Raw genomic sequence first — 16855 nt, forward strand, 5'->3', positions numbered from 1 at the left:
ACCGCTACTGCAGCTGCGAGCAGCAGCACCTCGTCTGCGAGCTCGGCTTCGACCCCATCGGCTACACCGGCCGCGACCACTTCGTCGACTACGAGCACCACCACGACTACGACGGCCACGTCATGCTAAGCAACTCGAGACGAGCTTTGATGGCTGACTCCGGTCTCGAGTACTCGCTGTGTGCGAGATATCACTGCATTTACTCGCGAGTGCCGATATTCTTCGAAAGCACGTCTAGCTTACTAGTAGTTTGTTGGATTGTAACGGAGAATACAGTGTGGCTTTTTGCTATAATCTCAGCGTTCTTATTCCTTTTAAGATTGTAGGAAGCAATGGCATTTCATTGCAAACTGCAGCATTTGGCTAGGATAATGCACAGTTGAAGAGCAATAGAGCTTAGTCTTGAGTTGCGAATCACGCCTTGTGTGACTCAAAACTTGCAAAAACAAAATATATGAATGATTACAAGGTACTGGAAGCGGATACAGATATTCTAGAAACACAATACTGTATTAGATCATTTGAAGCAATCTCCGGCTCAGCGGATGCATGCGTCAATACACGATATTCATATACTGCATATGCTGAGGTGGATTGCGGACGAGTTAGAGCATGTATGACTTTTTAAATTGGCGGTTGCTAGTAGTTACTTAGTAGCAATTTGCTACTAAGTAAATGTTGCTACTTTGAGCTAGAGGGTATTCCCAATGGTAGTAGACATACTAATGGGCGATATCTACATTAGTATTAGTATGCGGGTTGCCACGAATGCCTGGGAATACTCAAACCCAGTTTTTAGCGGTACTATTAACCCCTGGTTAGAGCATGCATTACTTTCTAACAAGGCGGTTGCTACTATGCTCTAGGTATACCAACTGCTGTAAAGCTCGATTGCGGAGGCTCTCTGACGCGTTCGAGTCACCACAAGCATTGAGAAAGCGAGTCTCGACCAAAATGTTCGGTGTGACCTCAAAGGAGGTCTTCAATCGCAGCGGCCAATGTTCAGTTGCATTTGCTCGTCAAATCCGGCACCACACTTACCGAAAATCGGATATTATCCACGAATAATCCCACTGCTCCAGTGATGCAACTGTATCAGACAAGGTGGGAGTCATCAGAAAAGTGACCGTCTGATACGCGCAACGTGGAACTCATGAACACCGGACCGGATTCTAACCGGGAGATGATGGCGCGAGGTGCCACGCCGTGACCGGGTGCGATCTTCGCAGCAGTGCAGTGATAATACAGTGAGTTGTTGATGCATCAACATTCCAAAGCCCGGTGTGTGTGCAGTGAAGGTATTAGGCGTACTAGTACTTCGCATGCCGACGGAGTACAGTATGGCGTATCGCGACCAATTGCTGGTTTGGCCCCTACGTGTAGCCACAACGATTCAACCATGGCTTCGCTCAGTGTGTTTTGCAGAAGCATTAGGATCAGACTACAGGACCACGCTCGCCAATGCTGGTCGGGCTTCAACCAGCAGGTGAGATGAGGCGGACGATAACGTGGCGTCGAAAAGACACACACGAACACCCGGTCAACTGGCTGGGCTCTTGATGTTGAAGTCATTCGGCTGATAATGTAGCGGATAGCAGTACACGATGCCACTCGCCTTTGCAGTCAACTTGCTGTGCAGATAGTATCTTTGCTGACAAAACCCCAGTAGTAATGCTTGAAGTATTAGCGTCGTCCTCCTCTCGTTGGGTTTCCGTCTCGACTCGATTTGCCCGTCAATTCTCTCACACGTAGCGTTTCTTGATCGTCATTTGTCAATTCTCTTGTTACTACAACAAGCTCAAGCCGCCCGCGGCTACAGCACTTCTCCAGCTGAAGATGAAGCTTTTGCTCGCTACCGTGACGACTGCTGTACTAGCCCAATCGACCTCAGCAGCCTCGTGTGCCGTCGCCACGCTCTCCAAGCTGCTATTGGATCAATACATCGATCAATGCTCCGACGACTCCGGGTACGTCTTCACGACCGGCGTCAAACCCACCGCGGACGAGGTTGCCGGTATGTGCGCTTCGGACGCGTGCCGCAGTCTCCTAATTGACGTGGAAGGCATGAACCTAACCGAGTGCACGCTCCCCATTGGCGACAAGATCTACCTGTTCGCTGACTTAATCGACTACGTCGCGGGCCAGTGTGACGCTGACACCCCTGTTCCAACGACTGTCACGCCCGAACCGACAACGGTAGCTCCGACACCCGTGCCGACGACGGCCGCTCCGGCACCAACTACAGCTACACCAGCACCTACTACGGCCATCGCATCGTGCACTTCAGCTCAGCTGAGATACCTGCTCACAAGCAGTTATATGACGCAGTGTGTCGCCGATACCGGCTACTCGTTCACAGCACCGACGTCTCCGACGGATGCGAACGTTGCCGCCATGTGCGCGTCCGACTCGTGCGTCAACCTGTTCGCCTATGTAGCGTCAATGGTGACAACGGACTGCCGTATTCCAGTAGGCGGGAAGATCCTGCTTTTAGCGGATTTGGTCGACTATGTGTCCGATCAATGCGACGCAACCACACCTACTCCAACCACTCCGACACCGACCACCGAAACGCCGACAACGCCGTCACCGACCACCGCCACACCCGTGACGACTTGCCAGACCTCGGTCCTCTCGGCTCTGCTCACGAATCAGTACATTGGCCAGTGCGGCGACGACTCGGGCTACTCGTTCACATCCGGAGCCCAACCGGATGCCGAGGAGGTCGCCGGTATGTGTGCATCGAGCGCTTGCGCCAATTTGTTGGCCGACGTGGAGGCACTGGGTCTATCGGAGTGCATTCTGCCGATCGGCGACAAGATCTACTTGTTCCGGGATCTGGTGGACTACGTCGCGGACCAATGCAGTGCGTCCACTGCGACTCCTTCGACGACCGTGCCGGTGACGGAGGCTCCGATCACTCCGACACCGACCACCGAAACACCATCAACTGGTGCACCAAGCACTGAATTGCCCGGAACAGAAATTCCTGTCACTCAAGCTCCCAGCCCCGATACACCAACTACGTCAACCCCTGGAACGGAGTCTCCAGCTACAACAACGCCAAACACTGACATACCGACGACTGAAAGTCCTGCCACCGATACGCCTACGACGGAAACTCCTGAGCCGACGTCTCCTATTCATGACGCTTGCTAAAGCGTCCAACACTTGCAGCTTTCTCGATGTTGAAGCGATTCAGCCAATCGGGTGGCAATTGTAAATGAAGATTTGCACGTGTGGTTTTGAAGTGTCATTTAGGTATTAGCAGTAATTGACAATTCCAAACCAAGACCGTACTTTTATAGGATCACTTCTATAGTACCTTCTATTCTACTTGACTTTCCTAGTAGACAACCTCATTAACTTTGATGATCGTATTCGACTTCGTTCATTGACTCGGGATGTCGGTGGCTGTTGCTGGGTTCTCGTTTGGACTCGGTTTCCCCCATTGGTGAACGTCCGCTGTCGCTATTCCAAGGCAGTGTGAGTGAGTGGAGTGATATGAGAAGTTATTGATTCATTTTTATCTTTTAATATGTCAGCCTAATTTCAAATCAATATTTCTCAAATGAATCCTAAAATAGCAAAATCAATCCGCAATAATCCGTTTTGTAGCTTTATGGCAAGTTCGACTGCTCCAATGGAAAGGTCCATAGCTGTGGCAGTGGTGAGGTGAGGTTTTGGTGCGCGAAACAACGTTCTAATATCTAACGACAACTCAACAATTTGTTTTTAGAAAGAACTCGGCTTGCTGCAAAAAAATCCAGTCGCGACAGTATTTTTAAGCATATTTATCATAACCACACTTGAAATACACATTTTATACAACTATACCCTGCCAGACGACCTGCATAAGACCACGTTCCGACAAGAGACGATCGACTCATGGTGTCACTCTCCACTGAAACTCGGGAGAAATCGACGCCTTCTCGAACACACGAGATACCTCCTCCAGTCCACTGAGCAGACGTAAGATCGGAGTCAGCATGTCAGATTGACTCGCCACACTTGACACGCGACAACTCTTCTCGTCCCACTCGAAACGCGTTGATCCCGCCATCACAAGACGTTGGTCCAGGAGTTTTTGACCAAGTGAAGAGTCTTCGCCCTCCACCAGGTGTGGGAATGCGTATTCCAACGTCCGCTCCGTGATGGTGACGCTGATCGTTGTAGTCGCGATTAAAGTCCCACCAAGATCTTTCGCTAACCCGTCGAGTCCGACTGCGACGTCGTCAAACCAGAGCGATAGTCGCTCCCAACTGCGCAACACAGCATCCACTCCTCGCTCCGAATTGTATGCCACGTCAGAGACCATGGTTCTCTGCAAGAATGCCATTAAAGCCTGTATTTCGACCGCGATAGGAGAAACGACGCTATACGGAAACCGAAAAAAGTACTCCATGGCTACGTGCCACACGGAGATAGTCGACTCAGGAACGGGAATATACTGGCTCAATCTCGCTTTCTGCGTCAATCCATGGGCTTCCAACTTAGAGCTTGATATGGGAGCTACTTCGGATAGATTAACGCGGTCCATCGTCTTGTTGATTCCCTCGCCAGCTTCGCAACGCTCTGCATGGCTAGACAGACTGGAATTAATCCTTTTAAGCTCGTTCAGTGGCCCCCGTCTTTCGTGTAGAGTGTCCAGCTTGCATCCATCCTGAGCAGCAAGCAAGCTGCAATGCTCTCGCACATATGCGTCCATATTGGAGTCAGCTTAAGTAGAAACTCGTCTTCGGTGCTGCTGTGTAAATATCAAAATGAACTCGGCGCTACAACATCGAAGTTCTCTACACAAGCATTGACAAATAGAGAAGCTGCTACTGGGACGTAAACAATGATAGCGTTTTGGTGTCAATTGCGTTTCGATACTCTTTAGTAAAGAGTCTTTACTTGGTAGTACTTGTAGTCGAGAACGATGAATCAAGTAGCGTTTCCACGCGATCTTTACTGACACTCGCATGACGTTAAAAATGCGGACGATATTCAAATTGACATATGTTATTCTAGATCTAGGGTTATCAGTCGACAAGACTGAAGACCAACACCGAATGCCTCGACAAAATAGAAGGCAAAACCATTGATCACCTTTCGGGTATTTTCGCGTTGAGTACGTGAAAACAGCGAGTGCGACTTCTTTTGTATTACGACAGTTATCCTTGCATGCAAGCCCTTTTAATTGAAGACCTCATGTGCGGGAAAGCCACGAGCAATTCAACTTTAATGACGTGGTACCGAAAATTTACTCATCATTAATCGCCATAGAGCGAACGCAAAGAACAGCCACACAGTAAAATAGCGTACTAACTACTGCAAACTGCCATGGCGTCAACTCAGCCCTCATGGCACACCTGCAACCACACGCCTACTGTACCGGTAATATCTAGGCGAGCCAAGTTCCCATTAACGAAACTGACGTGCACTAAATACAAATTTAACGCAACAGAGCACTCTCCAATCTAGACGTTTGTGCAACTCTTGCCAAGTGCTGTTGGTTGATTACTGATGGCTAACAGAAGTTTCATTTGCTCCAGGTCTCCACTGGAAATCAAGGGAAAGAAGAGCGTCCGCAAACACTCGAGACACATCTTCCAAGTTTCCCAGAAGATGAAGCATTGGAGTCAACATATCCGACTCTATCGACACACTGGTCACTTGTCCATTTATCGCGTCCCACTCAAAGCGAATTGAGCCGAGCATGGTGATCCGTTGGTTAACGAGAGCTTGACGGAGTAAAACTTTCGTTTCATCAAGTTCCGGAGTATCTTCATTGGACAGATGAGGGAAGACTGCAAGGAGTGTTTGCTCACTGATGGTGACGCTGGTAACTGACGTAGCGACCAACGAGTCTTCATTCTCCTGCATCATGCACTTGAGTTCGATCTCCATGTCCTTGAAAGCGTATGAGAGAAAATTCCAGTACTGAATCATCTTGTCGATGCCTTGGTCAGCGTTGAATACGACGTCGGGAGCCATCGTGGATTGGAAGAATGCCATCTGGACTCGCGACTGTATTTTATCCTCTCCAGACAGCAGGGACATCATTTCCGGTTCTTGTAAGCCATGTCGAAAGAGACGGAAGTACTCGAGAGCTGCACTCCACAAATTTTCCCGTGGAGGAAAAGCCATTGTCGTCGAGAAACGACGGCGCTTGAGTCTCTCAACCTCCTGCTGCAGTTGCTCGTTCTCCTTCTCCAGGTTCATCATGTGGTCCGACTGTTTCTTCCTGTATCGAGCCTGCTTCCTGCGTCGAAGTTCTCGTTGAATTTTCTCGACTGTACTGCTCTGTTTGAATCGTTGGATGCATGTCACGGGTGCTTCTCCTTGAGGACTTGACGGGTTTGATCCAGCGGTAAACGAGTGGATCTTTGGCTGCTCACTGAGCTGTTGAATCTTCCGCTTGCGTTCAGTCGATGGGGTGAGGCCGATATCTGGTGATAGTTTTCCACTAGGTGCAGTTCCAACTGTCGGTTCGGGAAAAGGCTGTGTAACTGGAGCCTGAGGCGGTTTAGAAGCGGTGAACATAGCTCGTTCACCGACGCGTTGTCGGGTGTCGAAGGCGCTACGATATGACTTGGTACGTGCACTCACACTCCCAATAATCCCGTCGCTGAGAAGGTGTGCATTTGGAGGATGAAAGATGCTTGAACTCATTGGTGTTGGCGATGAGAAGCAGTGTTTAACGCAATTACCCTCTTGGTTGTGTTGTAAATTGTGAAGTGAGAGGTTCTGAGGGGTACCTCAGTCGTGTCATGGCTGAGAGGGATAAAGGACGACGATGTCGGAAACGGAATCAAAAATAATGGCGTGTTTCAGGAGTATTGGTTGTTAGTATATGTTGACATCCGGCTACTCATCTGCAGATTCAATGATAATGTAAGCACAAAATGCGTAGCGTGTGCTTTCCAGCAGTTGCCGAAGTCAACTGCTGGAGAGGTTTGTTAATTCAGAAGAGTGCACTCAGTACTCCCTGTGATTTTAAACTCCGGTCGCTCAAGTTTTAGTAGGTGACAGTGCTGGATCCCTCCCTCACTACAATGACTATGCTAAGTGTCTCCTTGAGTGTACGTTTTGAATGGAATTTGGCCATACTAGAACCTGTTTTTTTTTACTAATGTCCTTAGTTCATCGACTAGTATTTCATAAAGTCTAAACCTCAGAAAACCACTTTAACTGATCTACTTAATGACGTGTGTCTCTATTAGTACGCCTCATTTGGCCAGGATTAGTTCATCTTGTGGCGCAAGGGCGTGTAACCTCGATACGCGTTATCCGAGTCAAACTAGAGCCCGTTTCTGTGAAGACAACATGTGTTTTGCCTGCCACACAATCAATGATTATTTACTCGTCAGTATCGTTGCAACTTGTTAACTATAACACTCTTGCGCTTCTAAGGTGCTGCGCTTTGCCCCATACTTAGCTTTTAGCGTGATCATGGCGTCAGAATTATCCAGAACGGCTCGTTTCCTCGCTCAGTACTTAGGCATTGCTGCTGAAAATAATATTTTGGTGGGTGCTTCAGAAGAAGCGTAAGCAGTCTTACCTCTAGCATGGACCAGTCGCTCAAACAACGTGGAGCCATGCAAATTAAGCTCACTACTAATGATTTGCAGTGCTGTGCGCTTCATAGAGGCATGTACCGTAACCTTGACAGCGTTATCGAAAGTTCCACTTGCCGTTAAACCTCTACGAAAGCGTATTCTACACACAAAATAGTTGCCACGCAATGTGATGGGCGTGGCAACACTGCTTACTTCTAAGAGCCGCAAGGTTTGTACGAATTAAGCTTTGATTTTTGAAGGCTACGGCATCCACTCTGTGCCTACGACGATAACAACAAACGGAGTTACTTAATAAGCTACAGTAGGTGTCTAGTGCCGGTAAGACGTGCACAGGTCCATAATGGCCCCTGCTGCGAGCACTGCTAGCGGAGATTCAAAGTGTTTTTATAAGCTCTTGGTATTTCAATACTTTCTTTTAAAAATGAAAATATTACACGAAGAAAGAAAAAGGAGCGGATCGGAATCTTGCGGTACTTTAAAAACAAATATGGAAGTGAAAAACTGACAGGAGGTACAGCAATACTAAGAAAAACCAAGCCGTGTGATAGGTCTGTCATCCAAATATCGTGACATCCAAAGTGAAGTTTTAAAAGTTTGGTAAAACCGCACGACTAGCGTTAATCATTCACTGCTGCAACGTTTTTCTAGGCTATACACTCCATATCTCTGTAAAATGTTGCTAAAATCGTTTTAATACATTCAGAATGGGCTCGTCTAGCACCATTCCAAATATCACCACAGCTCCAGATGAATCTGTTCTGCAGGCTATCAATCACAACAAACAGTAGGATTTTTTGCGATAAGACGTGAAGTTCTTCGTGAGCGATAGAGTGCCTTTACTGTCGGGCCCTACGATGCTGCAACATGCGCTAATGCAGAGGAGTTGAACCAGACACATCGACTCAAGTCAGTACCCCAGAGATAGAAGTAAAAGAGTTGATCAATTATTTTTTTACTGTGATCAATGATCACGGCTAAATAATCAAGTATTGCGTGGTGTTAAACACAGCTCACCATAAGCTCCTTGACACATGGGCATGGTGAAGTGGATCACTCGTTTCGAGACTGTCTATACAATGCCACAAAGTGTACGGACCAAATAAATAACTGGACATATTTTCTTTAATTAACAATCAGTCCTTCAGCTAACTGCGAATAAATCATACCAGAAGGTTTTGATGTACTACCTAAACATCCTCGAGATTGTCGTATTAAATTGCTTCTACAGCACGTACAAGATGTCAAGGCTGAAATAAGCTGGACCAGGTCGCGCAACTCAAATCATTCGTATGAGAGAAACTAAGACTTCTTAGCTTCTATTAGCAGAAGTCAAAGCCATCACGAATGGAAACAGCAATATTCACGACCAACTTATCTTTGTGTGGCATGTAAAACACATGTTGCCTTACAAGCTATCTCTTAGAAACCATAGTTATTCCATGCACCTGATGATGTGTGTCTCCACTGGTATGCCTCATTTTGCCAGGATTGGCACGTTTGTGGCGCTTGAGCATGTAATCTCGATACGCGTTAGCCACGTCAAACTTTTGCGTGTTTAAGAGACCAAATATTGCACTAATTTGATGAACTAGCTGCCCATCACAACAACAAGACGCTAGAAAAAAGATGGCTTTAATATGGCTGCTTCAAAATCTGTACAGCTCACGAAACACTATCAAAGCGATACTTACCATGCTCACAACCTGCCAATTACGGTGCGAATCCGAGTAACACCAACGAGATAGATGGATCACAATACTATTCTTTTCAGATCTCGTCCTAAATTTGAATACTCGGAGTTCATACACAGTGGGAGTATTGGATGCACTCTTCTGAATTAACAAACCTCTCCAGCAGTTGACTTCGGCAACTGCTGGACAGCACACGCTACGCATTTTGTGCTTACATTATCATTGAATCTGCAGATGAGTAGCCGGATGTCAACATATACTAACAACCAATACTCCTGAAACACGCCATTATTTTTGATTCCGTTTCCGACATCGTCGTCCTTTATCCCTCTCAGCCATGACACGACTGAGGTACCCCTCAGAACCTCTCACTTCACAATTTACAACACAACCAAGAGGGTAATTGCGTTAAACACTGCTTCTCATCGCCAACACCAATGAGTTCAAGCATCTTTCATCCTCCAAATGCACACCTTCTCAGCGACGGGATTATTGGGAGTGTGAGTGCACGTACCAAGTCATATCGTAGCGCCTTCGACACCCGACAACGCGTCGGTGAACGAGCTATGTTCACCGCTTCTAAACCGCCTCAGGCTCCAGTTGCACAGCCTTTTCCCGAACCGACAGTTGGAACTGCACCTAGTGGAAAACTATCACCAGATATCGGCCTCACCCCATCGACTGAACGCAAGCGGAAGATTCAACAGCTCAGTGAGCAGCCAAAGATCCACTCGTTTACCGCTGGATCAAACCCGTCAAGTCCTCAAGGAGAAGCACCCGTGACATGCATCCAACGATTCAAACAGAGCAGTACAGTCGAGAAAATTCAACGAGAACTTCGACGCAGGAAGCAGGCTCGATACAGGAAGAAACAGTCGGACCACATGATGAACCTGGAGAAGGAGAACGAGCAACTGCAGCAGGAGGTTGAGAGACTCAAGCGCCGTCGTTTCTCGACGACAATGGCTTTTCCTCCACGGGAAAATTTGTGGAGTGCAGCTCTCGAGTACTTCCGTCTCTTTCGACATGGCTTACAAGAACCGAAAATGATGTCCCTGCTGTCTGAAGAGGATAAAATACAGTCGCGAGTCCAGATGGCATTCTTCCAATCCACGATGGCTCCCGACGTCGTATTCAACGCTGACCAAGGCATCGACAAGATGATTCAGTACTGGAATTTTCTCTCATACGCTTTCAAGGACATGGAGATCGAACTCAAGCGCATGATGCAGGAGAATGAAGACTCGTTGGTCGCTACGTCAGTTACCAGCGTCACCATCAGTGAGCAAACACTCCTTGCAGTCTTCCCTCATCTGTCCAATGAAGATACTCCGGAACTTGATGAAACGAAAGTTTTACTCCGTCAAGCTCTCGTTAACCAACGCATCACCATGCTCGGCTCAATTCGCTTTGAGTGGGACGCGATAAATGGACAAGTGACCAGTGTGTCGATAGAGTCGGATATGTTGACTCCAATGCTTCATCTTCTGGGAAACTTGGAAGATGTGTCTCGAGTGTTTGCGGACGCTCTTCTTTCCCTTGATTTCCAGTGGAGACCTAAAGCAAACAATCTCTCGGGAAACAACCAGTAATCTATAGCAGATCGGTCGCATATCCACAGTAAGAAAGAATTCGGTCGAGGAGTTTAGAATATATTTGACGATCTTCCCGTATATGAAAGCGAAATTGCAAACAAAAACAGTTTAAAAAAAAGAAAAAGGGGTAAACGTGCTCGAGTTCATTTTATTTGTCAAAACCGTTTATGCTTGTCCGAAGCCATCTGCTACGAGACGTAGCAAACTGCACAGAAATGCGTCACATTTAGTCGGACATCGCCTTGTTGAACCCAGCATTCGTCCAGAATTTCTTTTCCGCATTCTCCGCCTTGCCACTGCGTCACCATGCGAGTCTCCGACGTGGCTACAGGCGGCAGTGCGCTTTCCCACGCCGCTCTACTCGAGGCCGCACGTCGTCAAGCGGCCAACGAAGCCCCAGCTCAGCTCCGCGATGCCCAAGAAGCCGAGGAAAGCCCTGGAGAAGAGGACAAACAACAAAAGAAGACGCCCCCACCGCCCGCTAGAAGCCTCGCCGCTGCCGTACTCAACGGCTGCGTGGGAGAATTCTACCGCGCGATGGAACACGTGACCAACATTCTGACAGACGAAGAGCTAAAGTTGCCGCAGATCGTCGTCATCGGCGAAGAGAGCAGCGGCAAGTCCAGTGTGCTGGAGAATGTAGCCATGTTGCCGCTGTTTCCCCGCGATTCTGATATCTGCACGAGGATGCCCATCCTCCTCAAAATGTCGCACGGCAACATTGAAGGCGACCCAGAACTCATGCCGCACTGCAAGGGCAACCCGCACCCAGCAGACCAACAACAGATCAAGATGCGACTGATCTACTCGGACGCCCGAGCGCCGATTGAGTCCGAGAGGCTCTTCACACTGCAAGAAGCGGCGCAGCTCATGAGCAAGTGGATGAAGCAGATCGTTCAGGAGGAACACGACGCCAACAAACTCGCTGGAGTCGTGGATCACGTGCTGGAGATTGAAGTGCGCGCGCCCAATTTGCCCAACTTGAAGGTAGTGGACTTGCCCGGAATTGTCGCAGGGAAACTCATTGACGAGCCCGAAGACATGATGCAACGCACTCGGGCGCTTGTGGAAAAGTATCTAAAGATGCCAGACACACTGGTACTAGCGGTAGTGCCAGCGTTTGAGCGTGCGCGAAACTCACAGGCGTTCCAGTTGGTACAGCAGTATAAGCTAGCGGACAAGACGATAGGAGTGTTGACAATGGTGGATCGCGCTCTGGATGAGACGAACCCTGAGGGTCCTTTAACTCAAGTCAAAAGTCGTCTTGACGGTACATCGAGCGATATCGTGTACCTGAAAGAAGGTTATGTGGCTGTGAGAAACCGCAACTCACGTCTAGTGCCTGAGGTAAGTTTGGAGGAGTTTAAAGAGGAGGAAGATGCGTGGCTCGAAGGAAATTTACCCGGATATATCGACCGTCGTCTTGCTTCCAGCACCGTACTGGTGGATAAACTGGAAAAAATGTTGGCAACTCATATTCGTCAGTACTGGGTGCCTGCAACACAAGCGAAAATCAAAAAGGAAATCGAAAAAGTTGCAGACAAAGTGGCGAGTTTGGGGCCTGATGCACAAGAAATAGTCGACGATTTCCTTCGTGTGTCTCAGTCAGTAGCTCGCAAACGCATGTTGCAACTGATAGAGCCGATTGTGCCGCAACTGATGAGCTCAGTTGACGAAATGATGCTGCAATTTGCAGCAATTGTTCATTCGGACTTCATGGAGTCACGCGACGAGCACGAGTTGATTTTGGCTCCTTTTCACGCAAAAGTGAAGCCTTCGTTTAAAACAAACTCAGGTTCGTTGATAGCAGCGTCGATGGTGATGTTAGGCTCGCATGACACATACATCGCCGACCATTTGGTCCGGATCCTCAAGAATATAGTGCTGCACATTGTGAAGCTCGTGCAAAAGACGATCAAATTGGAGGAAAATACGCAGCGCTTAGATCGATTTGGCAATCTTCACTACTTTTTCGCTAGCATTTTATGGGAAAGATTGAACGAACTGTTGATTGATGAGGATGATCTACTGGCACGCTTGGATAAATCCTTTTTGGACTTTGATCCAGAGAACGCCACTAATCTGCAGCTGCCGAAGTCCGTCAAGAAGATTTCGCTCGAAGAATCTAGTGAATTGAAGGTTTTGGCCAATGACTTGGAACTGTATCTGGCCTCGAGGGGTTTCCACAACACTTCGTTTGATGAAGTTTACGTTCCAAAGGATACTTCTGACATGATGCCTATGACCAGGTTCGTACATTTGGATAGTATGGTTTTATTCAACTTAAAACATATCACTAACAATATTTCTCGTGACATGGTAGGGAGATGTCGCGTTTGATCATTAGCGCCCTGGTACCAACGCTGGGGAAAGCGCACCCTCGTGGTCTCGGACAGGCATCTGCACACAATGGATTCCATTTTGGTGGTAGTTTTGGTGCAAAACAGACTACCGAGGAGTCTCGAGAAGCCGGCGAGTTCGAGCTTCGCCTGTTCTTCGCACTTACGTCACACGTGGTTGCCCCACTCCTTCAGTCAATCTGTGGCGTGAGTGATCTGATACGGAAGATGCAGGAATATGTGTCCAGCTTTCCGAAAGTGTCAGCTTGCAAGACGCATATTTTCCACGATACGACGGCTGGAAAACGCAAGAAGCTGAAGAAGAAGATGAAGCACCTGGATGCAGCTGCTGAAGGGCTGAAAGCACTCTTTCCTTGATTTTTATATGATCGACGCTGCTTCGAAAACGAATACGCAATTTATGTGTCGTAAAAAAAGTAAAAAATCGAGATTTCAAAGCAAATTATATAATTTTTCATACATGCTGCGAGTTTCTTCTTATACCATAGAACGCCACTGGAAGTCAGGGGTGACCGAAGATCTCTGGAAGACTTGCGCCACGTCTTCCACGTTGCCTAATAGATGCAACATCGGTGTTAACAGATCCGAATGAGCTATGACACTAGTGAAGCATCGACTCGCACTATCCCACTCGAAGCGTGTCAAGCCTCGCATGACAATGTGTCGACCAAGAAGTTGTTCGGCAAGCTCGCAGTTTGTGCCATTCCGGCTGATCAAGTGAGGAAACACGTTGCGTAGTGTTCGTTCTGTAACAGTGACGCTGGTTTCTGTGATAGCTTCCAACGACCCAGCGGCACTTCGGTCCAAACCCTCTACTTTCACTTCCACGTCTTTAAACCACAAGGAGATGCACTTCCAGCTTCTCAGCATGGCATCGTGCCCCTGTCCAGTGTTAAGCACCACATCGGGGCTCATAGTTTTCCGTAGAAAAGCCAGTTGCTCGTCGCTGTGTTTAATGATAGTCGACCGTCCTCTTGACTGCAGACCGTATCGGAACAGTTTAAAGTACTCGACTGCTACATCCCAGCCATTGTGTCGTGCTGGCAGAGCTGAAATCTCACGACGTCGATACTCAACCTTGTCAATCTCTTCGCGCAACTTAAGCGTCTGTTTCTTAAGGTGACTAATACGGTCGTCATGCATGTAGTCCAACCTCTTCTCCTCGCGGCACTTTGCAGCCGCAGCTTCTTGTTTCTCGCTGTTTAGCGACTCTGTGTCTGTTTCCGGCTGTGGCGTGCTCGCTTCTGTGCGTGCACAGTGAAGCTTTCGACTCGAATAGTCCGGCGATTCAACGCGCTGTCGCTTTGTTCCGCTCGTCAACGATAGTAGTCCGAGGACTGCCTCAGCATCGCGCTGAGGAATGACCGAGCGCTCACTACCACAGCTCGTCCTGTTCACTGGTCTAGACTCATATGGGCGCGTTGCAGGGTAAGAGGGTTGGCGCGGCCGATAATAGCCTCGATAAGACTGTGGGGCTCTATACTCTTCACTGACGACGTCCCTGCTAGACCGTCTGCGCTGTACCACCCCGCCGATGATGCTGTCACTGAGGAAGCGATAGTTTGGTGGGCGGAGGGTGTAGAAGTCCATCGTTATAAAATCCGGAAGAAATTACTTGGACTCTGTTGTCGGGACTGCGAAATGAGAAATGACGTTCGGACTCCACACAATCTGCGATAATTTGGAAGGATAGGTAAAAGTAACAGCTGTCTGTATTACGGTGCAGGACGGCATCCTTTTCGACGATCCTCTCGATAGTAATCGATTAAAGTATTTCTATCGAGAGGAACTACTGTTTAGCGTTGGCACTCTTACATATATGTAGTGCGAGTTTTCAAAGATCCATGTCACTGAAACTTTAGAATTCGCAGTGCGGACGAACAGGAGCTCACGAACACAACCTCTATATGTGTGACAAGAGCTATATTTAATATATCTGCTGCCTCACATATAGAGGTGCTAATGTCAACGGTATCCTCTCAACACGAAAGTGTACAGGAGAGCACATCCTTTTCGGCATGAGGACTGCCAACACAGGTTGTGATCGTAAAGGCAGAGCCAAATACCAGTGCAGCGAGGAGGGCCCATGAAGTTGCAGACGATTTACTGCGATATATTTTGTCTACATCGTGGCACTACGTCCGTTGGTCTTCATTTGCATGTTAAGTCTGAGCGTGTTCCTGGAACATCATTAATAGATGGCAATGCGAGCTATCCGTTGCGTCCTGAGGGTTTCGTGTAATCCAAAGACCTTTCACAATAATGTTGGACACGTGGCAAGGACACGAAAAGCGACGCGACTGCGAAGTGGCTGAATTATAGATATAAACTAGGAATGAAAGCTGTTAGTGAGTGTTACTACGAAATTGTTGCACACAGCTCGGCGTTGCGTGGAGTTGTAGAAGGAGTGCTTTGCCAGCTCGCTATTGTGATCAAAGTAAAGAGCCCGGAATCGACACTTCTTACGTTTCACTTCCGTCATAGGTACCGTTAAAAAATTGTAAATCATGAAACTGCCGTGGTCATCGTTTGGAGATATCACTATGAGGGGGTATTATGCCTTGGAGGATCATTTGTAAATGCTCTCAGTGTGATATACTTGTGTTCAGCGGCAACAGCCGGACCATCTGGTCGATGGGCAATTGCCGATCAATTGAAAGTTCCGCTTGCGCCCCAACTTTGAAACTGGTTCTTTTAGAGGAGAGAGATATTGACAGTACTTAAGTTTGCGCTGTACTTTATTCTGCATTATAGATACATGTACTGGAATATGTTTGCAAACTTCGCAAACTGCTACATTCTTTGTATCCGTATATTATTCAGGCAAATCCATTTACTGTATTGTATGCAAAGCCTAAACAGTTCTTGTACAACGACACCACGATATTCCCCATCAAGGACAAATTACATATTAGTAATAAGCTACAGAGCGTTGCAACAAAGTTGAGCGACAATATGACTTGTGGTTCATGATGGAAACCTTCGAGGCATCTCGAGTCTTTATTCCAGGGCAACAACACGTTCCAATTGACAGGTACAAGCAGTGGATACCAGCGGAGCTAAGCTCAGCTGCGCCACCGACAAGAGTTCTGTACCTACCTGTGGTAAGTAAACAACTGCTCTGTGGTGCTCCTTTTTTGACGACTTTTTTTACAGCTGACTAGAACCAGGGTTCACCGTGACAAAATCGCCCGTATTATGGTAATCAAACATTCAGATTGGTGTCGCACGTAATACACACGTGGGGCTTAATCCAAGTTATAGGAATGAATTTCTGCCTCGACGCTTGGTAAATAGTCTTTACTAACGACAGTAGCTGGTGCCTGAATTGTTAGTAGAATTGTTGGTATGATAGGGAAATACATGTACACTATGCTCCATGGATGCTCATCAGTGCCTTCCCATCCGCGTTTATTGATTGGGTTTGTTGAACTATCGTCGTAATCCAGGCGTAAAGTACCCCTATGTTCGATATTCGTCCTATGACGTTGTCTTGGAGTTTATATGTGTATGTAAAGATTGAGCGAAACTTGGCCTTTGGTTTGCTAGTGCTTCGCAGGATCAGGTACACATCCAATCTCTTTCTTTCCATCTTCTTTAAAATAACCACCATAGCTTACTGTTACTGTAAACATCGTGTTGAC

At 47.6% G+C, this 16855-nt stretch overlaps 6 protein-coding genes across 6 annotated transcripts; 3 read left to right on the forward strand and 3 right to left on the reverse strand.

The window, feature by feature from the left end:
* Positions 1-1836: 1836 nt before the first annotated feature.
* Positions 1837-3159, forward strand: PPTG_15238 (hypothetical protein; the record flags this gene model as incomplete). Its single annotated transcript, XM_008912610.1, has 1 exon — positions 1837-3159. One exon carries the CDS (start codon positions 1837-1839, stop codon positions 3157-3159), a length of 1323 nt encoding a protein of 440 aa, XP_008910858.1.
* A 606-nt stretch (positions 3160-3765) lies between these two features.
* On the reverse strand, positions 3766-4745 carry PPTG_15239 (hypothetical protein). The gene has a single exon (XM_008912611.1). The coding sequence runs from the start codon at positions 4706-4708 to the stop codon at positions 3887-3889; it is 822 nt and encodes a 273-aa protein (XP_008910859.1). The 5' UTR covers positions 4709-4745; the 3' UTR covers positions 3766-3886.
* Positions 4746-5502: 757 nt separating this feature from the next.
* PPTG_15240 (hypothetical protein) lies at positions 5503-7163 on the reverse strand (the record flags this gene model as incomplete). The annotated part of the gene is made up of 2 exons (XM_008912612.1): positions 6930-7163; positions 5503-6904 (listed from the first exon to the last, which is right to left on the reverse strand). Exon 2 carries the CDS (start codon positions 6655-6657, stop codon positions 5503-5505), a length of 1155 nt encoding a protein of 384 aa, XP_008910860.1. The 5' UTR covers positions 6658-6904; positions 6930-7163.
* Positions 7164-9693: 2530 nt separating this feature from the next.
* PPTG_15241 (hypothetical protein) lies at positions 9694-10848 on the forward strand (the record flags this gene model as incomplete). Its single annotated transcript, XM_008912613.1, has 1 exon — positions 9694-10848. One exon carries the CDS (start codon positions 9694-9696, stop codon positions 10846-10848), a length of 1155 nt encoding a protein of 384 aa, XP_008910861.1.
* Positions 10849-11024: 176 nt separating this feature from the next.
* Positions 11025-13701, forward strand: PPTG_15242 (hypothetical protein). The gene is made up of 2 exons (XM_008912614.1): positions 11025-13100; positions 13175-13701. The coding sequence occupies exons 1-2, from the start codon at positions 11158-11160 to the stop codon at positions 13566-13568; spliced, it is 2337 nt and encodes a 778-aa protein (XP_008910862.1). The 5' UTR covers positions 11025-11157; the 3' UTR covers positions 13569-13701.
* PPTG_15243 (hypothetical protein) lies at positions 13636-14849 on the reverse strand. The gene has a single exon (XM_008912615.1). The coding sequence runs from the start codon at positions 14799-14801 to the stop codon at positions 13689-13691; it is 1113 nt and encodes a 370-aa protein (XP_008910863.1). The 5' UTR covers positions 14802-14849; the 3' UTR covers positions 13636-13688.
* Positions 14850-16855: the final 2006 nt, after the last annotated feature.

The sequence above is a fragment of the Phytophthora parasitica genome, assembly GCF_000247585.1.
Source record: "Phytophthora parasitica INRA-310 unplaced genomic scaffold supercont2.48, whole genome shotgun sequence".
Lineage (NCBI taxonomy): Eukaryota > Oomycota > Peronosporomycetes > Peronosporales > Peronosporaceae > Phytophthora > Phytophthora nicotianae.